The sequence below is a fragment of the Bombus huntii genome, chromosome 2 (genome assembly GCF_024542735.1).
Source record: "Bombus huntii isolate Logan2020A chromosome 2, iyBomHunt1.1, whole genome shotgun sequence".
Lineage (NCBI taxonomy): Eukaryota > Metazoa > Arthropoda > Insecta > Hymenoptera > Apidae > Bombus > Bombus huntii.
Window position 1 is genome coordinate 8,860,591 of NC_066239.1, and position 26,822 is coordinate 8,887,412.

A 26,822-nucleotide genomic window follows, 5' to 3' on the forward strand; every position below is an offset into this window, starting at 1 on the left:
GGGGAATTAATTTCAATACTTTTATATTTTTAATTTCTTTATTTCTAGGAAGAAATACTGAAAATGTAATCAAATATTCTTTTTCCAGACAAAAATTTCGAAATTAGTCTTTCTCACATTCTATGTTTTTTGTTATCTTGTCACAAATATTCTTATGCTTCACCCAATCTTTTACTTGACACTCCCTGGAATAATAGATCCGATATTGTTTTAGTAAAAAATAGTACTGTTTTATAAACATATGAAAAAAATCTTTACCTTCCACAGTACCAAACTTCTTTACATTTAGAACAACGTTTTTTTGCTTCTTCATGACATAAAGAGCATTCTTTAACATCAATGCAATCCAGTTTGTCCAAATCATATGCATCGCTTAAAATTTGAGCAGCATTTTTAATATAATCAACGTCTGTAGTGTATATAAATTTTGATTGATGTTTTGCTAATTTTTTCCACTTCTTATGATATTTCTCTATTATTGACGATTTTATCTAGTAAAATATCAATTTGGTTATTTGCTTAATATTTTAAAAAATTTAAACAAATATTTTATTGGATAACTTTCAACCTGTGGTATAAGTTCCACATTTATTGCTCGCAATGCATTACCATTAGGTGATGATACACTTAAATAATTTAACCATCTTTTTAGATCTATTAAAGGTGAAATTTGATCCAGTACACATTCGTGTAAATATTTCTGTAACTAATGCGAAACATAATTTCTTTCCTTTGAACACAACACATATAATGTTAAACATATAATGCAATATATAATGTTAAAATACTTTTAATAACTGAGAAAACCTATGATCAGTAATTTCATAATAAGGTGCACTTTTTGTATTAAGCAATAATTCCCTTAAACCAAGCCAAACTTGTCCTTCTATTTTAGAAATTTTTCCTTCTTCACCTGATTTTACTTTTTTCCAACCACTGTTATATATCATATTTTCACCTGAAGAGTAAACAGTTTTATTATACTCTGAATTTTCTTATACTTATGTAATGATAGTTACCTTTACTTTCCTTTTTCCACGGATGTCTTTCAATGAGTTGAGCAAGTAAATAGGGCACATCATGAGTAGCTAACAATCGCGATAATACACACAATGGTAAACTATCTACGTATTCGGCCAAGTAACGGAGAATCGAAATGCAACGTATACCAATATCAAATTCAAATTCTTTCTTTTTCTCAAATATTTCTTCAAGACATGAGCTAATTGCAACAATTACTACCATTACTACTCAGCACGTGGAATATTACTTTCTTACTAAAATGACATAAAAATTCGAGTGTCAGTTCACTTACTTTGGGTCTCTTACATTTTCATAAATTTCGATGACAGGCATATCGAGGAGTAAAGATACAGATTTAACAGCATAATCGACGAGGTCAAGAGCAGAATCATTTATAGTTTCTGCACTTTCACAATGAAACAACACGTTTTCTAATAGTGAAACGGCAATATCTTCGTGATAAAATACAGTGTAAAGCATAAAAGTATTTTTTGGTTCTTCATTTATTTCGATCAAAAGTGGAAATACTTTATGCTTCCATATATCAATTTGTATAGCTTCGTATATAAGGACAGGAATCTATACGGGAAGAAAGTAATATTAACATAACAGATAGTTGCATGTTTTATTAAAATATATCTTATTTACCTTTTTAAAAGAAACAAACCATTCCTTAGTACTTTCTTCTCGCAAGCCGCTAATTTCTAATACGCTTTGTTGATTTAATAACATCAACTTTTTATGAAATTCAAACCAGCTGAAAATAATGCTCAAGTTATAGCTATATTGTGTAAGAAATATTTGTAATGTTTAAGAAAAATTAACCCTTTCGTTCCAATATCTTCAAGTTCCGAAATTTGTAGATGTTGTATATATAATTCAATTTCCCACGGCGAAATTATATATTCAATTCGATTTGACATTTTTATGATTAAAAACGCACTACCATAAATGAATGTCAACCATTTGTAAACAAAATTCGTATTCCGTATATTCGATACCCTGCAGTGATTATTGCATATATATATATAGTTTTTAAGTATAACGTTAGAAAATTACAATACAAATGGTTTTAACTGAATTTTAATGTTATATCAATATTTTAAAATAATTTTCTTTTTAATATTAATCATATTCTACTTATGTTTTACTTACCTTTGAACTATAAGATTTACACCTTAAAAATAGATACCTTTATTTATTTAAGGTCTTTTACACAAATTTTTTAATTTTCGTACAACTTTCTTGTATAATAAATTACATAATAGTCATTACACATTATAAAAATTATCAATTATTCAATTTAAAATTAAGTGGAAACTTCCACTTTTTATTTTTTAAATCTTAATTATTAGTATATATGATCTTTATTTTACATTGAAATATGTATAATAAATATAAGATTTTCAAATAACGAGGAAACATTTGACATAACCTATATTGTTTACTATTTAAAACTAAAATATGTTATTTTAGAAAAATGTTAAATAAGATGTTTCAAATTTCTGTTTACATCCTAGCTATATTAAATATTTCAGGCATAAGTCCTTTCACAACTTATCAAATAGGCGGTAATTACAAAACAGAAATAAAACAACATTATTATTCATTCAATTATTTATTCATCTTATATATCTTTATGTATATTTGTTCGTCTCATAGATTTTTGTACTGCTGCAAACGTGTCTTTAACAAGTGATGTAGAATTAATGATGGTATCAGAAGAATTATTTAACAAGTCTTCTGATGAATTATTCAACCATGTGTATATAAATTATCAAGGAAATATGAGCTTTAAAAACTTTACTGATAATGCTCCACAAAGGTATTTTCTATTTCTAAAGGTATTTTTTGTTAATAATTTCAAACATAATTAGTTTTTATAACTTTAGGTTGTTAAATATATCGACCAAAATATTTTTAATACCAACAATAAGATCTCTTGTAAAGTTATTTGATAATTATGAATTGGATACTTATGAGCCAGAAGTCATAACAAGGGAAGAAGATCTAGAAGAGAATGAATTTATTGATAATTTAATGGAAACAGATATAATTTCACATGTTATGTACTTTTTGTCAGTCAAAGGGTTCTTTAAAAATGACATGCGAGTTTATAAAGATATTTTAAAACAAATTTGGTTTCATTTATATTCTCGGAGTAAAAATATAAATGGTACTTCTGGATTTGAACATGTATTTATAGGAGAAAGAAAACCACGTAAAGGTATTATAGGGCTGCATAATTGGATTTTCTTTTCCCATGGAGAATTATTAAAGAAAATTAATTATTTTGGATTTGGCCATAGTAAGGAATTTGTTAATGTAAGTAGAAATGCAAATTATAAACTAATAATATTCATTAAATCACTTGAAAACAATTTTAGAAAGCTGTCATTTTAGAAATATATTTCACTTATATTGGAAAACGTAAAAGGTCATCCATGTTCATTGGAACCACTCCAGAATTAGAAATAGCCCTTTATACACTTTGTTTTTTTACAAGACCAAATAAAAGGTGTCAATTGTCTTTTGGAGGATTTAAATTTTATGTTCAGACATACATATTACAAAATAATGGTACAAAGTTTATTGGAACTGCTTTCCCTATGTTTTCCTATATTGAACATAAATCAAATAAGTAACCAAAAAATATAAAAGTAGAATATTTTATTTTTCTAAAACTCAGAAAAGGTCCATTAATTACAATGATAAAATACTATATATACTTTTAAAATATAAATAATGATTTATATAAAAAAATATGCAGTAGTTATAGGAACTCCTTAGGTAAGATCAATCACACTACTATTGTCTTCAATGTCAGATATCTTTTTTTTGGTATTATTTTTTTTTCTTTTCTTTGATATAGAACTATTTGAGGATTTATTGTTATGACTTGTATGTGAAACGTTTATATCACCTTCTGACAATTTAAATCTCTTAGACTCTACCGAAGAATTCTTGGAGGAGTTACAATCTATTAAATCTAGTTCTAAATCACTTGTATCATTATCTGTCTGACAATCCTGTATTTTTTGTTGTATGGTTTTAGCATTGCATATCTATAAAAGAAATACATGATAAATGTAATTAACCATTGATTTTGATTTCTTTCATTAGTATTATTCTATTCAATTTCAAACCTTTTCAGTTTTTTTAGTAGTGCAATTTGATATAGAATTTTTATTTGAGATGTCTTGACTTTGTTTTTTTGATGTTGTTTCAATTGGATTTTTTATAGAAATATTGTTTACATCTTCTGCTATTTGGATTTCTAATTTACTATTACTCTGCTCATTGATGTCAAGTATCTCTTCTAATTCATTAACTCGTCTTTGTAATGCTATATTTTTGCTCTCTGAAAATGCTAGCTTTTCTTCTAAGTCCCTGAGGTGATAATAATATTGGTATATAATATCCGTTCATATAAATTACCACATTGAATAGATTTTTTAAAATCTTACATTCGTTTTGATTGTTCTAATGAGGTATTAGATTTTGTATTAACTTTAGAAAGTTCTTCTTGCAGCTTTTTAACACTCATGCGTAATTGTTTACATTTATTAAATCTTCCAATTAATTCTCTGCAAATATAATATGTTAATAATAGTATAATAATTTTTAAAACATATTCTCGAACATTACTAACTTTTTCATGATAGAAATATACATAGTAAGTGTTTGAGGATCTTTAGTTTTTCCAACCATTTTACTAACATCACTGATAGGAGCATGTAATAATACTTGTATTCTGAAACATGCAAAAAATTGATATAGGTAATAATATAAAGTATATGATATATGTACATGTAATAATTACATACGGCCTAAGGTCTTCAATCTTATTTTTTAACTGACTAATTTCTCTCTTTAGATTATCACAGTGAGAACTCTGTTTTTTGAAATAATTTATTTGCTCCTTCAAAGCATGTATGGCTGCATTTTTTTTGTTAATCTCACTCTCTACTTTTCGAACTTCTTGCTTTAAGCCAGCGTTTTGTTTTTCTAAAGTGACATTTTTTGAGGAATAATATTGGATGTCCTTTTCCTTTAACAAAATTTGAAATTTCAATCTGTCTACTTTTTCTTGCAATGTCGAGCCTTGAGTCTCAACTATCAGGTCATTGCTTGAAAATGTAAAATAAAGCCTATGAATTTTACTCTGTGTAACTTTCTCCCTACATTGTGGACAGCTTTTTGATCTGAAAGTAACAACTTACAATTATGAATATTGTCATGGCAAAAAAATAAATTTGAAAGTTTATACACTTTTACACTCTCTAACAAGGTGTTTCCTGTTCTATTATTTTTTAATATTTGTTCACCTTTCAAGCCATGACGTTAAACAATGCAGATGAAATACGTGTCCACATCTCGTATAGAAAATATCATCAGACTGTATTAATTGATCGCTACATATAGAGCAAATGACATTCATTTTACATCAAAATTTCATAAACAATGATCATAGAAATACCTGTCAAAGATCAGTTTACGTTTAGTTTATTATTACTGTTTACAAAGTTTTAATGTTAATCTAATTTAAAATATCAATCTAGCATAAATACATTTGTTATGTTCTTATTCGAGATGACTTAAGTTTCAAAAGGGTTATACATGTGCCATCAAACTATATAGCCCGAAACATCATTAGTAGGATGTCCGTTTACCCCACAGATACTTTTATGAAGTTTAAATTTACTATTTTTGCAAATGAATTTATCACATATGTAACTTTGCTTATAGAACGACGCTTAAATTAACTGAATACATGTTGTGTATTGAATATGAAAGTAATTATATAGTAGAAATATAATGGAAATTAATATATTAATATATTAACTTAGTTTTTAAAAATGAGATATATGATTTTCTGTACAATATCAACATTGCATTTACAAGATCTAAGTAATTTAAATTTCAATCTAAGTAAACTATTACTTTTATATAATAATCGTTATTATTGTTAAAGATAAATTCGATCTCTTGTTCCTTACTGAAAAATATAATGTAAATAAAGATGCAAATGTAACAACTTCTTTTAATATCTGTACATGCAATTAATATTAGTTTTATTGTGTCATTTATGTCACAAAGCAATATGAAGATCCTATATTTGTAAATAGAAATTTGACTAGAGATAGAAAAATTTGCAACGTTTCCTAGGGAATTTTCTATGGTTTCTTGTTTAGTTGCCAGTCATATTGTAGGCCATAACAATCGATTCGGCTTGCAATTTCAGCTATCCGAAACTTCGCGAAGAAGGAACCAGTTACCAGTGGTACCTTCTCGAAAGAACGTCTCTCGTAAAAACACTAGCCAGTACCGGAGGATTGCCGGTATACATGTGAGTGCGCGAATTAGCATTGAACTCTTTAACAAAATATTGCCAACTTGTAGTGTATAATTAATAGCCTATTTAACATTGCCGTTTATATATAATAAAACGAGGAAGCTTGTCTTTTTGAGGTGGGTGCCAATGTCGTCTTAACTCGGATAAAGGTGTATGTACTAAGTTGACAATAGCAGATCGATTTGAATTAGGTACACATCTCGAGTTTCACGATTCTGTCATTCTATATGTTCTATTGTTTTTGTGATCATTTGTATGTATATTAATCATTCGGTGTAATTGTCATCGCTTTTTACTTTGAAATATTCAGCGTGCTAGATGTCAGCCATTTGTTGGTTAAACGATTCTTTCGTGAGCGTAAATTCAACGGCAACCGCATTTATGATACAGATTTAAATAACTATTCTATTTGAAGGATCTACGTTCTCTGTATGTATATTGTCGAAAATGCAATAAAAATACAGTAAAAATGCTCTGAAAAAGAATATTTTTCGTAATTTATGGCAATTGCTTTATTTGAAAAATTGAATTATATTAATGCAATTTTTCAATGATTACCAGCATAGCTTGTATTAATTTTTTGTATATTATATTTTTAACATAAACGCAGTTGAATCTTTGGATTATATTTTCATTGCTTATTACATTAATTCTTTTTCGCAAAAAATCTACTTTTAATATTTATTATTAGAAGAACTGTTTGCAATTATAAAATAAATACATGAAACAAACATCTATAATTGATATTCATATTCAAATTCAAATTTCTTTGATTTTTTAATTATATTAAGTTATCATCTTTGCGTAAATTTAAAAGATATTAAATATTGTGGATTTAATAATATTAAGAATTTTACGCTGCTTCATATATACAATGAAGTCAGTGACTTGTAAAAAGTTAAATATTTTTGTGCTATACGTTTATTGTTTGCATATATTTTTAACCTACTTTGTATAGTAGCAAAAAATATACATACCGGTTTCGCGCTTATATTCGACGCACATGCTATGTCTACCGAATTACACCGAAACTTGTCGAATTTTGCCGGATTTTTACGAACTATTACGACGGGACCCGAAATTCTTGATAGAAATCTTATGGAATCAGAAGGAATTATTATTTCTTGTAAAAAATATAATTGCATTAATAACTACAGTTTTCTTCCTTATTTATAACTTTACGTAAATATGTTGTGTGAGTAACTCCATCTATGGAGGAAGGTAATAAAATGTTAATGTCGCTTTTGCCCTATCCACGTGTTTTTGCAAACTTGACATTTCTGACATTGCTTTTTTACCACATTATTACTTCGGTACATTGTTATGAAGTAATAATATGTAATGTAGAACGTTATAAAAACATATTATAAACCTCAAAACATAACAAAAATTTAATTAATTGTACAATACATTATTTTGAATAATAAGAACAGTTTGCATCCGAAAATTATTAATGTATATTTATTTCTTTTAAACAGATACATGAAATGAAAGTTATATGATTGTTCTGAATAGTTTACATACAACATTATTTGTTTGATTTTGCTTTTTCAGTATAGTACTCTAAATAAATCGACAAAAATATTGGAAGTGATTATTGAAATCAGTGAGACTATTGTCGTGTATCATTTAATTGTAAGTATGGGAAATATTAGGTAATCAAGAAAGGTTATGCCGTTTTAAATTTATAGAAATAAACCTAGAAACGGCACGGACTTTCTTGGTTACCTGATATTGAAGTATGTTGCGTAATACGTATCCCGGTGCGCAAAAGTGTGCGAAAAATATAGATTTATGTTGGTATATGTACATACTTTAAATAGAGTAAGTTTAGACGATGATGCAGCGTCTAATTTCCAACCATGCGTCATTGATTTTTACCAGTTCCTCATGGTCGAGCCGGGTATACAATACGATCAGTTGTGTATTGTTCGCAACGCGACACTTGTCTCTCAACTAGTTAAATTCCAACGGAACGATTTTTTTAGAATGGAGTAAAACTTGGACCGCGTGCGCGACGCGTGCCAATTTTCTTCATTATCCTCTAACTCTAGCTTCTTATTAGCTAACACCAGCACGTGACGATAACGTGATGATAACGTCTTTTTTATCCCTTGCTCCTTCGAGAAACGTCAAGACAGTATTTCAACTGAAAAGTTCGGGATTCTCTGTACAGTCAGGCAAATTAGTTCAATTTATAGCGGTTCACGATAGCACTTGAACACTTATCGTTTATGGAACATTTATATTATCATGATTATATCGATAAAATTTGAAACCGGTATGAAAATATATTAGTATGTTACAAAACGTTTATTGGAAATATATATTTAGTAAGAAATTAGTATACGATATGAATAATAGTCTTAAATGTATAATTATTAATTAGTGATAAAGATGGTCTCAGTAAATATTGTGATGTACTAATATAATGAATAATTATTTGTTCAAATACTTTGGTAAGTTCTGCATGCAATAAGTATTTTCTAACTTCTACATGTTTACATTTTTAAATCCATTTTAAATTTTACTAATATAATCATGCTAGTTGTGTTCCACGATAATAATTGTTAATAAAATCCCGAAATGTATAATACATGCAATGTATTCATTAAAAGTTTGCATAAGTGTTCTAATACTTTCTTGAGCCACAGTACATTTCGCTAGCAAAAATGATTCTTAAACGACTTAATTATTTAGTTACGTTATTTAATTAGCGACATTTAAATGACTTATACTAGAAGCGATCTTACAATCGGTACGATCTCAATTACATAATAGAAAAAATATATCTAATTAAATTATGAAATTGTGGATCCCATGATAAAGATTTTTATAGTATTATAAAATACTGTAAACATTTTCGGTTGCTTTTTATATGAAAATAAGTCAAGATATACTAGATCATTTTTTGTTTTCATTATGAGTCCTGCAATTACAACATTAATATCGGTTGAGCAAGATAAGAGAAAAAATATCTCTAAAAATGTTCACTATCCTTTTCTTTGTTCGATTTGTCAAGTTATAGTAGCGGTAATTTTAATTTACGTTACTAGAATTTAGCGACTGATTATAGTTATAAATATCTGTTCTCAAGGTTCCTTTATCGTGACAAATTATCTATGAGGTTTAATTTCCATTATTTAAATAGTGACAACGATTACGGATTTTTTTAAATAGTGATTTTTCGAGCAGCTTACTCGAATTTGTATTATCGCCGTGCTCAGAGATAATATGAAATTATGTTCGCAAAAGTAAATATTTTTCTTCGTAAACAGTGAATTTATATTATTACTTATTATACGTTGGTTCTCCAGATTATTGGACGAGTACGTTGTAGTATGAAATCTTATTCCATTACAAATTTTCTTATTGGAGAATAGAAACTGCATGAGTAAACGAAGAAGAATATGAAGATAGTAGTTCCATAGTATTAATTTTTATTATTTAATTTTTTCCATGCCGTTGGAATTCTCTGTTACTAGTTATGCTTCTCCAAACACTGAATAAAACTGTACGAAACATATTGCCAGCATGTAGACATAATCTTTTTATCTCGTTTATTTCGGGTAAACGAGAAATGCATGCAACTTTGTCCAAGCTGACCTCAAATATTTACCAGGAAGGTACGTCACATTGAAACAATTCGATTGGTACTTATCTACATGAGAGATACGTGCCTTAACGGCATAGGTCAGAATGTCAAAGCTTCCCAATTTTATCCACTATAGATTTCAACGCCTTTCTGCTTACAGTCATTCTGCTAGTTACGTAATTGCCCCTTTAATCGCTGCTTCATTCGACTTTAGTCAAAGGAAAACAACTTGCTAAGTACTTATACGAGGACCGATTAGAAATTCGATAAAAAATATAATGTAACAATTGTAACACATGTAATAATCGTGTTACCTAAATATCATTATTTATCCTGCAAAAACGTAATCAGCATCCGCGTTACATCGGCCGTTTTCATCGGTCGGTAACAGAGATATATACATTTTTCTTTCATACGATCTAAACGAAAAAAAAAAAAAAAAAAAAAAACGAAAAAGAATAGCGATTGATCTGGTTCACAGACAGTCTGCTTGTCGTCGAGTTCCGCTTGAATTGGCATTGGTCGGTCCCGTTTCGGTATAACATAGGCTGTGTTTAACGCGACACAACAATAATATAGTAATACCGGTTATTTGTCACGTATGTACATGTTGACAACTGGATGCCGGTACAACGTGTACAGCTGGTCACGACGTCGCCGACGACGTACATGATGTCCCATTAGCGAGTGTTATCCGAGAATTAAAAGATAAGAGGAGATAACCCTGATCGTCTGTCACGACACGCGACGACACGCTGCGTCGTCATAGAAAGAGAGGAAGAAAAGAGGGGTAGGAAAAAAGAGGGAAAGAGTAGAGTGAAGAGGGAGGCGCTGTATCTGTATGTTTACATATGATTACGCTGGGGTAGTGTTTTTGAATGCAGAGATGGTAACGGTGGTAGTGACGACGACGACACTGATGATGATGGTGGTGGTGGTTGATTGCACGAGGGGAAACCGCGGTATAGTCAAAAGGTCGCGGCCCCATCATTGATACTATCGTAGAAAGAGACTTTGGACCAATTCCTCGCGACGGCTAACACGAATAAACTCAGGGGAACGCGGCGTTATTACTTCAGTGTTACTTTGGCCACGCACCGCGGCACAGTCATACGGACCAATCAACCGCTAGAGGATTTTTCTTCCTCTCTTTCTCTTAAGCTTTCACTTATTCCTATTGTACCTTTACCCGGTGTAAATCGATTTGCGTTACTCCCTCCATTATAGTCTCCCCCTTCTTACTCGCCCTCTGTATTATTTCTGTCTTGTATTATTCTTTGTTGTCGCTGTGCATCCGAACCGCCCTTAAGGACAAGATAAAGAGAATCAATCACTGTGAGTTAATCACGTATCTCACGGATAATCAGAGTTCACGATAGAACCAAAAAGAAACGCTTGCTCACCACTACTTAAACGCAGAGCGAAAAAGAAACAAAGGAGAAGACAAAAAGGGCAAAGAGCAAGCGAGATATCAAACGAAACCGAAAGACACGGTTCTGCACGCGGGCACGCGCCATCCAGTCGCTTTTAAAGCGCAGCTGTAAAAGGAACGACACGAGGAACAGTGAAAAGTGTCATCTCGCGCGGCGCTCGACGACGAGGAGAGACAGACTACTAGCCAGATCGACCGTCTAACTGGCGCGGTTCTCCTTCGACTTCGGTTTCGCATGCACACGTGATCGCACGTGACACGCGACACTTGGTATAGCAGAACAGCGCTGTCGAACCGGTGACCGTGCGTATAGAACACGAACCGAAGAGAAAGAGGAGAGATCCTCGTGTGTGGAGTCGCGCGACACTTATTACTTACTCGCGGTGTCATTTTTTCCCTTCTTCTACGGAACACACGGTTTGCAACAGTTGATCAGAGAACATCAAAATGTCTACAGAACCCGGTAGCTTCTCCTCCAACGGGAGCATGATCGTCGTGAGCAACAGGTTGCCGTTCGTGCTGAAGAGGAATGAGGTGACCGGTCAGCTGGAACGCAAGGCCAGGTTAGTAGTATGTCAGAGAAGCTTTTCTCTTTCTCATTTTATTCTCTTATTATCTTTCTGTTACCTTCCTTTTTTCTTTGTCTATGCACTTCATTAGTCACGCCTCACTTATTGTTTCGTTTTCCCACTATTTACCTGTCATGCACGCGCGAACGCGCTTCGTCGTTGCACGATAGGTACACGCGTGGGTGCATGTTACTCGCGGTCGTTGCAATGCGACCTGACCGCGGATGGAGCGTGATATTACCTCATCGTTATTTAACGTTTCCTCGATTACCCTGATCTTTTATTGTCATTTCTTATTTTCATACATTTCTTCGATTTTTCTCGTTTTATTTCGCATTTGTAACCCTTTGCTTTATTATGGATATCGAGTTGCCAGTGTGATAGTTACAAATTTGTATTTTTAATCAGATTTTTAATTCCCAAATTCACATACAATTTCAATTTTTATTTACAAAATATAATATTTTAACGTTTAACATTCCAACTTACCGCTGTATTTGTGTAATAAATATTTAATTTCAATTCGTAAAGGATGGAAAATGTGAAAGAGTTGATCGCGATTAAGACATTGATTTGCGATGTAGAAGCGTCGATTGCGGAGCGTTGTGTTATTGACAGATTTGCAGGATCAACAAAGTCTATAGTATTCCTCTAAATGAATATGCAATAGTGCGGTAATTTATTCCGTTGCGTAAACAAGCCAATAGAAATATCGACGGAGGATTGTTGACGCAAAGCAAGGGCAAAACAGGGACTCGTAGATTCCCTATTTGTATCAATATTCAATATAGCTACTAAAAATATTTTTTCATATTTTACGGTCACAGATCTGATGGAAGATACTGTTGGACCGTTTCTATCACTTTCTTTTACTCTAATTGTTCGAAACGATTAGCGAATCAAGAAAAGATTAAATTGAAGAAAATTGATTAATTGAATTGATCGAAGACGATAGATCATTTAATGTAATCAGTTATTAAATCTATTTATCACATTGAATCTTTATATCATAAGTGAAGTTTCCTTCGGTCGATTTTAGCAATGGTACTGTTAACATGCTAATTGGACGTAATCGATAGAGTTCAATAAATTGTCATGTTTGTATACTGTTAAGAGCAGTTAGTGTGCCTTTTATTTCATTGATGGACTTTGCTCAAGTACAAGATGTTCTTATTGTTAGTACAAGATTACAAGTATGAATTAAATGAATAATATAAATTCATTTAATTATAAACCAATATAGGCAATTTGTGTTTATATTGCTAATTATTTGATATATTTTCTCTGTCAGTTAAATTCTATTCAAATATAGTGAAATTACTAAAAAGATATATTAAAAGTAATATAATATAATATTTATTGCACATCATATTTTCAAAAATATGACAATATTACAGAAATAATTCCAAACGTTTGCTCAGATAAGTGCTTGTGCATAGACATCAGTAGATTAGACCATTACTATTAAGTTCTTCGCTGTCGGAGCATGTCCCAATACTGTATGTAGGTTAGTAGATTACATCGTCACAAGTCAGCCCTTCGCAGTTTCAGTAGAGTGTGACATTCTATTCCAACTGGTACACTCGATAAGTCATCAGAAACTGTTTAATTTTAATGTTCATATTTCAATTAATAGTATCCCTACGTTGAAATATTTTTATCAAGTTAAATTATAACGCAAGAGAATATGTTTTAAATATATATTATAATCGACTACAAAGGGCTAAAAATACTAATGTATTCAATCGTATAGATTCCCATTCATCATCTGATTAGTTATAATTTCCCACAGCGTCAGATCATTTTTTATGTAACATGTTTCTTTTTATAACGTCGTCGGATGTTTTATGAACTTCTCTTAAGTAAAATTACCAATTGTGACTTACAATTAGTAATCGATGCATGTTGCTCTCGGTTGCAGCGTTTATTTATGGTCGGAGAAAAAATAGTATACGATTACACATCACGCGCAGTGATCTACGTCGGAAAGCTCGCTTCTATATAGGGCAAAACCGCTGACGAAATTTTTCGTAAGAACACGTCCTGCGGAACTTTTTTATTCTCCGGGTCGATGTATTTTCCCCATTCGTTGAATTACTTTGTTTTCAATAGTTTTCGAATTTGCTCCGACTTCGTGACGACGGAAACCTGTGATTATAAAAATATGTCGCATGTATATGCAATAACCTTCGCCAATTCCTTTGCTTTCTTCGATACAACGTAAAAAATACCGACATTTTTTCGGAATCTATAAATGTCATCTTCGGAGCATATATATACACCCGCGTGGATTCGTTTTATTCGTTTTTAAAGAAAAAATATGTACACATATGATGACTAGCAAAACGTAATGTATTTTTGTCCTTATCTCATACACCACTGATACGATTGACCGCATAAAAATTATCGCGTAAATTGTGTTATGACTTACCCCGTAAAAAAAATGCCGCGTAAATTGGGCGACCAGTGTACATATGTAGTCAACAAGATAAATTTTTTATTAACTCGGTGACAAACACTTGAAAGAGATTTTACAAACATTCAGAATGATGAAGCAAAATTGGTTAATTTCATTCGAAATGATGCAGAATAATGGAATAAAATTCATAAATCGAAGTGTATTTCATTATATGGATTCAACTTCAGTTTTTGGATATTTGAACAAGCTTTCCCATTGAATATTGAAGCAATTGCCTCTTTCTTCTTCGCAATAGTTTTATAATGTTTCGTCTATTATTAAATCGCGCTAACTATCGTTTTTCGTTATATTAAATACGATATATGTAGTACATATAAATAAAAATGTACTACAAAATAGAGCTGCTTTCGCGTTTCAATTCCGTCCTATCTACCATCGAAAAATCATTTCGCGACAATTTAATAGCTTTCGTGATTTACGGTTTCAAACATTATAAATCGTCATCTTTGTTTTCATATGCCGATTCGCACGAACATACCCCTGTTTCACGGTACGAAATTGACTACATAGAAGGTGTTTGTTGTGTCTTTGTATATTTCAAAACACATGACAGTCTGCAAAGACAACCGTTATCTTGTTTCAGTGACATAAGTCGAGTATCTTATCTGGTTATTTGCATGAATCACGGTCTGATTTGTTAATAAACAACAGGCAAAAAATAGACAAGCGTGCGTGACTGCCAGTAATTGAAATAATTAATCAAGGAGATAATAGTAGTCGTTCTCCACCCAGTCGTTTCACCCTCTTAGGAAAATAAACTTCTTTTCAGGCATCTAATCTAACCACATTCGTAAAATATAGAAAAGAAATAATCCATTGCAAAATATAGGAATATTGTGCGAATTTTTGTCGTTTCTCTTCACTGTTTCTTCACTGTGGTGGTTTTATGTGGGAATGAATATGTACACCGTTATCGACTCGGTTGAGATTGTTCAGAGTCGAGATTAAGAGACTGTCAACTGTAAACAAACAGTAAAAATTGTAGACTTGACAACAAAAAGAGCGATGGAACATAATCATACGCTTTCCTCTTCATTTTGCACGATCAATTTATTACTATACGATTCATTTGTTAAACTATTTCTGTTGAATGAACTGCAGATGTTTATGCATTTGTGGGAAATACAAATGTACAAAAATATATTAATAAAATGTTTATAATATGCAACGATATATAAAACATGTCAAGTACTCGTTATAATATTTTTGGGATGAAATGTATTTCTATTAGGTTCCATTTTTTTAACTGTGCTTTGGAGGATATGAATTTGCATAAACACCGGCAGTTTGCTGACAAACGGTTGCAGACAAACGACGCAATTTTGCACCGCATTTGACTTTAAGATCAATAGACTGTATTGAATATAGATACGCATTGTTGTAATGTACCAGACACAGTGCGTTCCAATTTTAACTTTATATTCCTGATGATGCAATATATAAGAGCATGAAATCCCATTATCGGGAATATAAAACTGAAACGAAATTTCATTGTTAACAAAAATCGCAAAAATTATTCATTACTTCCCGTAAAGATGGATGTTGATCATATTCAATATGCCGTAAATAATATTTAAGTGTGTCGTTTAGTCGTGTAACTGGACCCGTAGAACTAAATACAAACAACGTTCGTAATGGATAGGTCGACGGACATAATAGCATGAGTAGGATGTGTCATCGTTGCACAGAAGTCAAATTGGACAGGCATATCATTATACATTACGATGAATATTTCAACGTCAACGTCCAAAATGCCAATTCTCGTGTTATCACAATTTAAAAAAGTAAAAAGAAATTAAGATTTATCTCTGTAAATTAGCTATACAATCCTCCTTACAAAGATTCTGAGTAAACATGAAACAAAAGGCAGAAACGACGAAAAAAACGAATTACACGAACGATAGCGTAATCGTTATGGCGGGAAGCAAAAATTCCATGGAAGTTTTTCGAATCACGTATAGTACGTTATATGAAAAACGATCATGTTGCGCTTGTTAAACATTCTTATCTACAGGTATTCCTTCTTTCTTCACGATTCTTTTTCTACGTTGTTACGTGATATTATTCATCTGATAATGATATCTGTTCAAGAGTATCTTTGATCTTCAAAATCACCTGGTATTTTTAACATTTGTTAATTGCACTTATTCTTCGACGAGACTGAATATATTCGTCGACTAGAAATCCTCAAATAACGATAAGAGTCAATCATCTTTTAGGTGGCTTACGATAAAAACCGTAGTGACAACATAAGTAGACGCGCGCGCAGTCATTCACAAGATATTCGCCACGTGCTTTCCGCGTGTCCGCTGCGCGTGTTACGTGCGCTGTGTAATATACATATATTATCGCGATTGTTGCGGTAGTTACGTGCCCGATTTGCATGGTACAGTCGTGATAAATGTTATGGAAAAACACGAACTTCGTCACTGGTGGAATTGATTACTGTTTGAAATTGGATGCGACGTGCGCGCGTCTCTACGCATCAAATACATCCCTTTTTCTTTTTTGATAGATAGGGGATTGTTTTGTCAGTGTATTCGACATTTTTATACGTTCCTTGATATGTTCCATCTTCCTTTCTTAATAATAATGATTTTTAGATTTTTGGATAATAAGATTAACTAATAACTAAGTACATATTTATTGTGAATTTTTTCTTTTTCTTCCTTTTCAAAGAAAGAAAGATTGCGTATGCATGTTTTTCTCATTGTCACTTCGGATGTCAAGTTGTATTCTTATTTGCAATTTAATTTGCACTATACTACAAAGTTATATTTCGTACACATCTTCGTGCGAGTGGTTGGGTGCATCGTTCTGTAAATAGTAATACTACCTCTGACAAATTTTGTTTAATTATAGACAACTTAGATACATTAGACAATTACATAGGAACCTATTGGTAGTAGTTTATGACGTGGGTTTTAAGATGTAAAGCAGATGTTCAAACAATTTGAAACAAGAGGATTGTACATTTAGATTAATGTTTGAATTCTTGGTAAAATTATTTGTGAAGATTTTCATTGTGTTCCTAAGAATTCTTAATTCTAAGAATTCTTAAGTTTGCATATTTTTCTTTTTATGTTTCAAAGAGCTAGTGGACTGAGGTCTGGTAAAACAGATTAGTTAGGAGAAATCTCTTTAAAGATTTTACACCTACTGTTAAGCAGATCATGAATCAATTTTTGTTAATTTCTTAAATAATTAAATAAGTGATTAAATAGAGTCTATAATTAGCCATTTGTCACATATTCACATCAAATGTTGGCTACGAAGCAGATAAAATATAGTATTTGTTTCTGGCTTACAATAGTTATTTATAGCGTTTAATGAAAGATGTACGTCATCCATCTCTGGCTAATCCGTCTTGAAATATATACACGTACGTATAATATATATAAGCACTTAGTTTCATTTGAAAGTCAGGGACTGATATTGAAATCTCCACGTCTAACAATATTACGTAACATTCGCATTGAACGTTGTATTTTCATCTCTAGATCAAACTTTTAATAATTACAAATATCGTTACACCTATCGTAAATATGGTTCTCAAATTGAATGAAAAACGAAGCACTCTTTCATTAAAAGGAATAACAAATCAGCGATAAAATAAAACAAAATTAATTGGTTGAATCAATTAAAAAATTTTGTTCGAATTCTTCAACAACACCACAACTCAACATCACAATTTCCGAATTATTTTGAATATTTTATCACCGTGTATTAATCCAATTAAACACAAATAAAGTACAATATGTTATCGATATCAATCATTTTCCATGTTAATCTGGCACGTTTAAAAATAACAGCCGTCAACATCCGTGTCAATCGAGTGTATTTTCTCTTCTTCGTCCTGTATGAAAATCTCGATGTGTGGTAAACAAGAACGTAGGAGGTCACTTTTTCAAACGCGATCGTTACATACTGAAGAGCGCAAGTAATGATATTCGAGAGTGCTTCACTCGAGCTGAAACACTTACGCGTCTGAAATTGTGGCATTCTCAAAATAGATCATATTTGAGTAATCCAATGGTAATAATAGCATATACTAATGGCTTTTGTGTTGGTGCTCTACCATTAATGCGCCTGGTCAACAAAATTCTTACGTCTAGTTACGTATTGTCTATTTATCATTAAAAGTCATCGAGAGAAAGAAAGAACTGAAAGGTTTAAATGTATCAATGTAATAATATCTGAAGTATTTTATCCCTACGTTAGAGAAATAATTTTCAGAATCATGAAATTGAAAAAAAGAAAAAAATAAAAGATTACAGTTTTTTCCAAACAATATAGTTCAAACAATATAGTTTGTGGAAATTAAAAAATCTGTTAGAAGACAAATGTTTCATACAATTGGAGTCTTCGAAGAATTGTTACTTATGAAATAGAATATTTCTACTTCATTGGTACTAGGAATTCATTTAATGATAAAACTAAATTTCGTTCTAATAAATGAAATTCTTCTGTAATAGAGAATACAGTTTTAACATTCAATTTCCCTTATTTGATACAAATTTTAAAAATTTATCGTCCCTGGAAACCTATATCAAATTAGAAGTGTCAAATTAAAACTTTTGCGTTACTATTACAAAAGAATATAAATTCTAAATAACCAAGTAGCAACTTCCAACGAATTATGATAAAAACACAAGTACACAAATGACAAAAGTTGTAAGGGAATGAAGTTGTTTGATTTGACCTACTTTTCGGTGAAAGGCCATTCAGATGTTCGCTCAGCCTTTTTGTTGGGCGTGCTGAATGATAGCCAAGTTTTATTACAAATTTATAATTATGGCGTGCCAGTGTCAATGTAGTCGGCACACGTTCGAGTCCAATCACAGATCTTCGAGTGGATTGAGTTTGGGATAGATATGTAGGTTGAGGTCGCAGAGGGGCATATTGAATTACGGCCAACCCGGAACAGCCGCGTAATTAAGAATCAATCCAAACATACACATGCGTAGGAAATGAGAAATGAATCGATATATGGATCGTTTTCATTTTAAAAACAAGCTGCTATGTATGGAGAATTAGTTGGGATAATAACATGAGGACAGGACTATTGATAGTTAGCATAGTAGTATATATGTTCTAGTAGTACAGGGTTATTCACTTAACTTGGGACCTGCGCGGTAGCGAGAACATTGAGTCCGGTAACAGTGAAACATGTACGTTCACTACTACAATCAAATGTCACAAGCCATTTATGAACTGCTGCTAGAAATATAATTAGGCAAAGGACTTCAAATTTGGCGTCACAATAAGAAGAAGATGATCGTTAAGACAGCGAGCTTGGCGACTTTTCGCTCGATGATTTCATATGTTTGTACGCTTCCGAAGCTTCGAAGTAAGCAAGCGCCCTCGGTTCTGTTCTTACATGTAGCTCAATGTTTTTTTTAATAACTGATATCCTGGATTATGCTTATCTGAAATTTAATTACAATGTAATTTTTTCTTTTTTTTTTTATTTAAAATTGTATTTAACTGTTGGAGTTATTAGCGAATTACAATGAAACTGTTCAAATTGTTATAAATTTCAAGGCCCTTTTTCTATTTCGTTCGGTAATTATTATTTTTAGCGTATTAAACATTTTCTTTCACGTCGTACTTTAAAATTTGTCATCGATCGCTTTCTATTTGATTTGATTAAGTTGATTGTCGCTGTTACCTGATTCTGGTTCGCACCGCTATGAATACGTTGAATGCAAGAATAAGGAATAAGAAAAGCAATCAAGATACAACAAGACACCTCACAGAAATTCATATCTAGACAGACCAGTTTATAAAAATAGAAATTAATATAATCCTTTGCAGTGCCTGGATCTATTCGGACCAGCCGACAAGCTTTTTTGTCTTAGAATGATAAGAAGCCGAACTTATCTCAAAACTAAACCACAGACTTAACACGAGTAATCAGTATTCGACATAGTTCATAGATGAATTTCACAACAGTTGTTTGTAGTAGTAAGCGTACATGTTATACTTTTGACATTCTCAATGTTCTCGCGAGCGCGGGTTCCGTGTTAATTAACTCGAACAAGAAGAGCGTCACCCATACTTGGGTGACACCCCCCACCGAGGTATACCCGTCACATAGATATGGGTGACGTGGCGACCAACGTGTTAAATGGATAATCCTACATAAGAGAATATAAAATAACGTCGGTACTCGCGGAATATTTTCCTCAAAGTCTTTAACAATTTTATGAAAGTTTCACAGGTGCATCTTATTGAAAGATGCGGCATTATGCAAGTGATATCAAAATATCACAACATTACCATCCTTCCATGTTTCTAATTTAATGACGCCACATTTGCAATTGTTTTCACTAATCTAGATTAATTTTAATAACGATGATAAAATGGTTAAAAGTGGTTGGATACGTTCGATTATATAAAGCCGAGAATATACGTTCGTGAGATTGATACAATCGTCGTGTATTTGTCATTATGTAAATATGATTGTATGTGACTTTTGTGTGTGTGTATTCCCTGGCAAACCGTTACAGAATTGATCGAAGATGTCTTTCAATATTATTCTCGTCTTATCGCCTGATACGCCGATGACGACCACTCGGTGATCTTTTATATTTACGTATGGGATTATTTTTTTCATAGATTTTGTCGCTATCTTTATTATTATTACATAGACGATAGACGGTTGGTTAAAGGCGGAAATTGTTGGTATTCTGTTAAAAATTGATAGAAAATACGCGTAATCAAAGAAAAATATTTGTACATTATCTTTTTTCCTTTATCATTTACACTTTCATCTATGGACCACTAGATATTTATGAATTTAGAATAAGAACGAAATCATTATTTATTATAAAATGTTATTATTATGGAATAGGTCTAATTTGATCAGGTTTATATTACATAAGTGCTTCAGTATCAAATGGTAAAAAGCAAGAAAAAAATATTTTCTATCTACTAATTATATGTTGAAATAACGTAGTTTTCCTATTAGATAGTCTTACTCTAAAATTTCACCGAAATGTTCGGGTTCCTTGTTGAAAGATGTCCAAAATCAGCATTTGTACGTCCTCTTTTCTATCCGCTCTTCATTTTCTTGGTTTATAACTCTGGAACACATAGCAGAAATGTAAATTACATTGTCTTTTTTATGAGTTTAACCAGAATGCAGCTGTACAAATATTTTAATCAAGATTGGCATGTGTTTCGTGACTTAGGTGCTTATATGGACTTATGTAGTTATACTCAGACATACTAAATCTTCTACTATTTAAAAGTACTTCAATCCGATTGCAATTAATATAATAGAAATGAAACATAGATCTGTGACTAAAACACATGTTATAAAAAAATATGTTTACCTACTCTTTGTACTCAAGTTTATTCAAAATATAACACGTTCTTCCACCTTGTTAAAATTATACTTTTTCCAACGCCATTAACATTTTTTTTGTATTTTAAAACCATTCAAATGGTCTCAGGAAGTAAATAGATCCAAGTGAGATCCAAACAGATCGTCTGTGTTCTATGAGCTGCTCGTGAAGACTGAGTTTTCTACTTTTATATATACTGATATTTGTCATGTACGCACATTATTGTATGCATACCATTGTACGCACGCCACCTTTTTCTATTTGCCCTCTCCCTGGTGACACCTTCTTCTGATAACGTTGGTACGTTTTCCTCTTTTTAGTGCTGGAGGTCTTGTAACAGCGGTAGCACCGGTGGTTATAAGCGGAAATGGAGTGTGGGTTGGATGGCCAGGTATGCACATGGAGAACCCGAATGAACCGATCCCGGAGTCCGATCCTAACGATCGTACACCGACTGCTGGTCTTCTATCCAGCAAGGTAGGTGCTTTTTTTTTACACTTTTCTTCTTACACAATTTTCATCGAGTGGACGAAATAATAGGTCACCCGAAAATTTGACATTTAAATGTAATATATTTCGGGGTGAAATTTGCTAGAGAATGTTTTTTAACACCATTCATTTTCATCGTTATTTCATTATTATTAGCAATAGATCGTAAACTTTTAATTTTCGAAAGGTCTAGTTAAAAATATTTACTGAAAAGTTTCGAAGTTAAATTGTATATTACGAGACGTTAGCAAACGTTTGAAACAAAAGATACCAAAAGACATAACATCGTCTGTTTACGAATCTTCATTTTTGCAAGTTACGTCGATCTTTTACGCCTTCAATAATACACGACGATAACGTGCCCGTGAAGATATTTTCGTCGGATGGAAACGATATTATGGAGAAACGTTGCTATTAATCGACAGTAATTGTTACGACGAACACGGTTGCACATTGTCGAATGAATATCTATAACAGATCGCTGCGAAAATGTCTTTTGTTATGTGTTGATTACATTGTTAACGAATTTCTGATGAAAAAATGAGGATAACGCGCATAGCAAATATCAAGGTCGAGCAATTTTGCTTGAGATACTATTTACATCATTGGGGAAATTTATAATAGCTCCGGCCTGAATTTTGATGTAAAAAGCTGTGGAAGAGATAGAAGGTTTTAATATCTAATGATATAAAGTTATTCGTTGGATGGAAAATTGGATGAAGTAAGATTTATATGTTTTCAAGAATCACGTAGTTTTAAGCAAATATTTTCCTTTCGTATTATCTATATATCATGTTTTGATCACTTTCACTTTATTAAGAAAAAAACAAGTGTAAAAATTCATCTTGTATGTTATCACTTAGAGAACAAGTACGTAGTCCAATTTGTGTAAATTATAGCGCAGCACAACTATAGTTCGTTCTCATCCTGTAGAATCTAAAAAGAGAAAGAAAATCAACCTGTTAGAAATTGTGGTTAGCCAAAAAATTAATTTTGTCTTTTTTGTTATTTAATTACTATCTAATAAAAATAGTAAAATGAAATGGAAATTAGTAAAAGATAATTCCACGCTATGAATATCATCGATAGAAATTTTACTTGAATTTTTTATGGGTTTTATCGAGTGATTGAGATGTCAGTCTCGGAGAACTATGATGACTTCCGTTAAATGACTACTGCGCGAATTCATTATCGCGAATTCATTGTCGCGAATTCATTACAATGCAACGAGGTTAAATATATTTGAATAAGTATATCCGTTCAGCTGCTTGAATTTTACATTATACGTTCATTTTGCGAAGTTAGTAATCCTATTCTAACCGCGGAAACTCGATGCAGTTCGATACATTATTCGAATTGGCTGATACGTAAAGCTATGAACTAAAATAAAATATGATTCTTTTAAGGGAACGCATGTTTCCTTCAATCTCTCCGCGTGTCGCACTCGTGCCAATCGATAATTATAGGAACTATCTCGCGTGTCGGTAGCGTGTAATTATGAGACGCAATATAATGCAATACAGTCGTAATCATAATATACGAACAAGTGATATAATCGAAATAATAGAACAATCCAGATTTTACATAAAAGATAAATTGAAAATATTTTTTTTTATGAACCCCTATAAATTCCTTGCAATTTGTCCGATGGGTATTCGACAGCGATTAAAAATAAAGAATAATATTTTCTCATACATATGAAGTCTTGTTTTTGTGATTTATGTGGTTATATACTATCTATTGTTATGCTTCGTTATGTCGGCGTTTAATTTTCAATTTGAAAATATAGAATGTAATAGATTCCATTATTTTTTACGAATAAATTAAATTTACCGATAAATATCACTATTATTAATTTTATTCAATTTCAAAGGCGGGTTAATTTGTTACTTGCCACTTATTTCTATTTATCTTAGATATAATTTAATTAGTTTATGAATTCTTTGTTTTCATAAATATTCTTTTATTATGCATTTCATTCACTTTTTGCAAAGAAGTAATTAAAATTTCTTTTTTCATTTTTTTTTTTAATTATATAATTGCTAAACTTTCCTTCTAAAGGATTCGGTGAGAAAGTCAAAGTTCGAGAAGATTTGAAGAGGATGGTTTGCGACTCTCTACGGGAAACTCATTTATTTCCTAGCCTAGCCAGGAAATACGTTAAATATAATTTATCGTTCTCCCTCGCCCACGCTTTTTAGATTTTATCACGATTGACACCGGCTAAAGTATTTTATAATTAAGCTCGCCCTAGCTCATAGGTATAATATAGATTCCGGTGCATCGGTCAATTCTAATATCGAATTCCGATTGTGGTGAAATTGTCACGAGACCATCTCTCCTCCGTGTTAACCTAGTTTTCCATTCGCTTTTATCGTTTTTTATAAATCTTTTCCGGAAGATCGTATCTTTTGTAGAGATTTTCTGAAAATTTTTTGCAATCTTCGTGAAAAATGGTTAAAGGTTTTCGTAGAAAATATTATTGAATTTGATGATACATTGTCAATAAAACGTTTTCGTATGTATGAGGTTGTTCGAAAAGTTTCTTTCGTTTTATAAGGAAATAATAGACACACGATGTTTTTTGTTTTATATTAGTTTATTGAATTATGCACGAACATAATAATAGAAACGTAACGAAATGGATCATACTTAATTCAATAAAATAATATAAAACAGAAATTATTGTTCATCTATTATCACCTTATGAAACGAAAGAAACTTATCGGACGACCTAATATTTATGGATTTTAAACAAAGGGATTCTACGAGTTTTATCGGAAGTCGCATATTTCGGTAATCTTATTTAGGTGCTTATTTAGGTTGTTAGAGTAGTTTGTTTAGAGATGATTAGTTAATACATGAGTATTATGAAAATAAGTGCTTGTTGTAAATATCGAGTGAATGTTGGGCTGTAATTATTGCATTCCTCGGTAAAGATCCATTATCATTATTTGCGTTATCAGATAATAAAGTATTGGGCGATATTTATATGAATATGACTGTGTATTTAGCATAGAATTAATAATTTCTCTTGGATGACTTATTGATTCTGTGTTAATCGCAAATGAACCTATAATTTTTTAAAATTTTTCTTATGGAATAGTTCCTGACTACTGATTTCAACCTAATTATAAAAAATAAGTCTATACCGTTCTGAGGATTCATAGTTTACATTGCAAATGTCACAACGAAACAAAAGTGTGCATATCTACTTATCGTTCGTTTCTGTAGTGTGTATTTTTGTTCGTTTATCATTTCCAAAGGACATTGAAGCTAGATAGACTAAAATTAAATGTAAATATTGAAAATGTTCTTTTTTTCTACACTTCTTTCTCAGTTTATGTAACTTGGAGAATTCTACATTTGTTAAAATACTGATTTCAAACAATTTTCTAGTTAACATTTTACTAAATAAATGAAATATATTTTGTTACAAATATTCGAGTATTAAAAACAAATAATAGTCTTATAACTGTTCTTGCATGTTACAATTAAATAGACAGTGCAACATTTTTTCTTATAATTTTTTTTCTCGATTCATTTGCAATAGAAATACATGTCAACAATCTGGCCCGGTTTTTAAACTTACACTCTGCACGAATGATTCATTCAGGGAAAGAAACGTTTCAAGGATATTTCGTAGAAATCAGTTTTATGTGGATATTGAAATTTGCCGTTAACATGACGAAGGCACATAACGAGCTATGATTCAAATATATTGTCACGATTTTATTATGTGACAACGATCTTCTTCCTCATTTAACACCCACGCAATGTGTTTGCCTATACACGTTCTGATATCATAGTGTGCACGTTGACCTTGGCATTGATAGTTTATTCTTGCTGCCACGTCTGATTTATTCGTGTTCGGTATTTGTAAGATCTAAATAAAATAAGAATTACCAAAAAAATATTCCATCGATTTGTGGCTTTTAGTGGTAACTTCCGAAAGTTTCACTGTTATCTTGAACTGCGCCTGTGAATAAAGAGGCATCTTGTAAAATAAATGTTCTTCCCTGTAATAAACTCGCGTTTATGTAACGTTTTCCGCTGGAATTATAATTCTGGAATATAATTTTAGATGTGATTAATCTGCAGAATCGTGCAATCTTCAATTTCAAACATTGTTATTATGATACTAATGTTCATTACAATTTCATTCAAATTTATTTCAATTTAATTTCAAAATATTTTAGAATCGACTATTCCAAATTTCCAATTTAGTTTAAACAGTTTACTTTAAATTTCCTTTAGACTCTTGAAATTTCTTTAGATTCTTGAAATAGCAAATTAAATAATTCAACATAGTCTCTGTTTAAATACTCGGAATCATTCTATAATAGAATTAAAAGAAACAACGAGTAACTAACAAGTTTTATCATATCAAATTATTGCCAGACTAGTGAAATTACTCATCAAGAAGGTGATTAGAATAATTTGTAGTTTACTCAAACACTCCTCTTCCGTAATGACTGGTATTTTTCTCCTGATACGCATCTTCCTCAGTTTTTACTTATCAATTTG

General features: G+C 31.5%; 4 protein-coding genes and 3 long non-coding RNA genes across 25 annotated transcripts in view; 2 read left to right on the forward strand and 5 right to left on the reverse strand.

Annotated features, from left to right (window-relative positions):
- Positions 1-19: 19 nt before the first annotated feature.
- LOC126875406 (zinc finger MYND domain-containing protein 10) lies at positions 20-1,991 on the reverse strand. The gene is made up of 8 exons (XM_050638312.1): positions 1,849-1,991; positions 1,672-1,780; positions 1,316-1,602; positions 1,020-1,222; positions 789-958; positions 569-706; positions 259-491; positions 20-185 (listed from the first exon to the last, which is right to left on the reverse strand). Exons 1-8 carry the CDS (start codon positions 1,944-1,946, stop codon positions 104-106), a joined length of 1,320 nt encoding a protein of 439 aa, XP_050494269.1. The 5' UTR covers positions 1,947-1,991; the 3' UTR covers positions 20-103.
- Positions 1,992-2,452: 461 nt separating this feature from the next.
- On the forward strand, positions 2,453-3,683 carry LOC126875503 (endoribonuclease CG2145-like). The gene is made up of 4 exons (XM_050638481.1): positions 2,453-2,594; positions 2,686-2,848; positions 2,916-3,348; positions 3,411-3,683. Exons 1-4 carry the CDS (start codon positions 2,504-2,506, stop codon positions 3,666-3,668), a joined length of 945 nt encoding a protein of 314 aa, XP_050494438.1. The 5' UTR covers positions 2,453-2,503; the 3' UTR covers positions 3,669-3,683.
- Positions 3,679-11,278, reverse strand: LOC126875413 (E3 ubiquitin-protein ligase TRAIP-like). 14 transcript variants are annotated; one of them, XM_050638341.1, is made up of 9 exons: positions 11,158-11,272; positions 10,289-10,393; positions 10,060-10,182; positions 5,352-5,503; positions 4,851-5,228; positions 4,676-4,777; positions 4,491-4,610; positions 4,170-4,413; positions 3,679-4,088 (listed from the first exon to the last, which is right to left on the reverse strand). In XM_050638341.1, the coding sequence occupies exons 4-9, from the start codon at positions 5,462-5,464 to the stop codon at positions 3,810-3,812; spliced, it is 1,236 nt and encodes a 411-aa protein (XP_050494298.1). In that variant the 5' UTR covers positions 5,465-5,503; positions 10,060-10,182; positions 10,289-10,393; positions 11,158-11,272; the 3' UTR covers positions 3,679-3,809. The 14 variants fall into 14 exon arrangements, with proteins under 14 accessions (XP_050494298.1, XP_050494333.1, XP_050494296.1 ...); XM_050638376.1 differs by having other exon boundaries at positions 10,289-10,307; positions 11,158-11,270; XM_050638339.1 differs by lacking the exons at positions 10,060-10,182; positions 10,289-10,393 and adding an exon at positions 8,194-8,528 and having other exon boundaries at positions 11,158-11,278.
- LOC126875343 (uncharacterized) overlaps positions 6,033-26,822 on the forward strand; it is a 38,930-nt gene continuing 18,140 nt past the window's right edge. The window contains exons 1-3 of one of the 3 annotated variants that reach the window (XM_050638247.1): positions 6,033-6,495; positions 11,864-11,969; positions 22,127-22,283. In XM_050638247.1, the coding sequence (XP_050494204.1) occupies positions 11,893-11,969; positions 22,127-22,283 (234 nt within the window). In that variant the 5' untranslated portion in view covers positions 6,033-6,495; positions 11,864-11,892. Of the gene's footprint in view, positions 6,496-11,853; positions 11,970-22,126; positions 22,284-26,822 lie in introns of those variants that run through there. The other 2 variants (XM_050638248.1, XM_050638245.1) reach the window with 2 other exon arrangements.
- LOC126875507 (uncharacterized) lies at positions 13,309-19,804 on the reverse strand. Of its 4 annotated transcripts, none has more exons than XR_007693502.1 (3): positions 19,161-19,804; positions 18,438-18,617; positions 13,309-15,413 (listed from the first exon to the last, which is right to left on the reverse strand). It is a non-coding gene; the product is annotated as an uncharacterized LOC126875507 (long non-coding RNA). The 4 variants fall into 4 exon arrangements; XR_007693484.1 differs by having other exon boundaries at positions 13,309-17,271; XR_007693495.1 differs by lacking the exon at positions 18,438-18,617 and having other exon boundaries at positions 13,309-17,271.
- On the reverse strand, positions 21,174-22,016 carry LOC126875517 (uncharacterized). The gene is made up of 2 exons (XR_007693511.1): positions 21,795-22,016; positions 21,174-21,542 (listed from the first exon to the last, which is right to left on the reverse strand). It is a non-coding gene; the product is annotated as an uncharacterized LOC126875517 (long non-coding RNA).
- LOC126875521 (uncharacterized) lies at positions 22,182-24,280 on the reverse strand. The gene is made up of 2 exons (XR_007693514.1): positions 23,394-24,280; positions 22,182-23,231 (listed from the first exon to the last, which is right to left on the reverse strand). It is a non-coding gene; the product is annotated as an uncharacterized LOC126875521 (long non-coding RNA).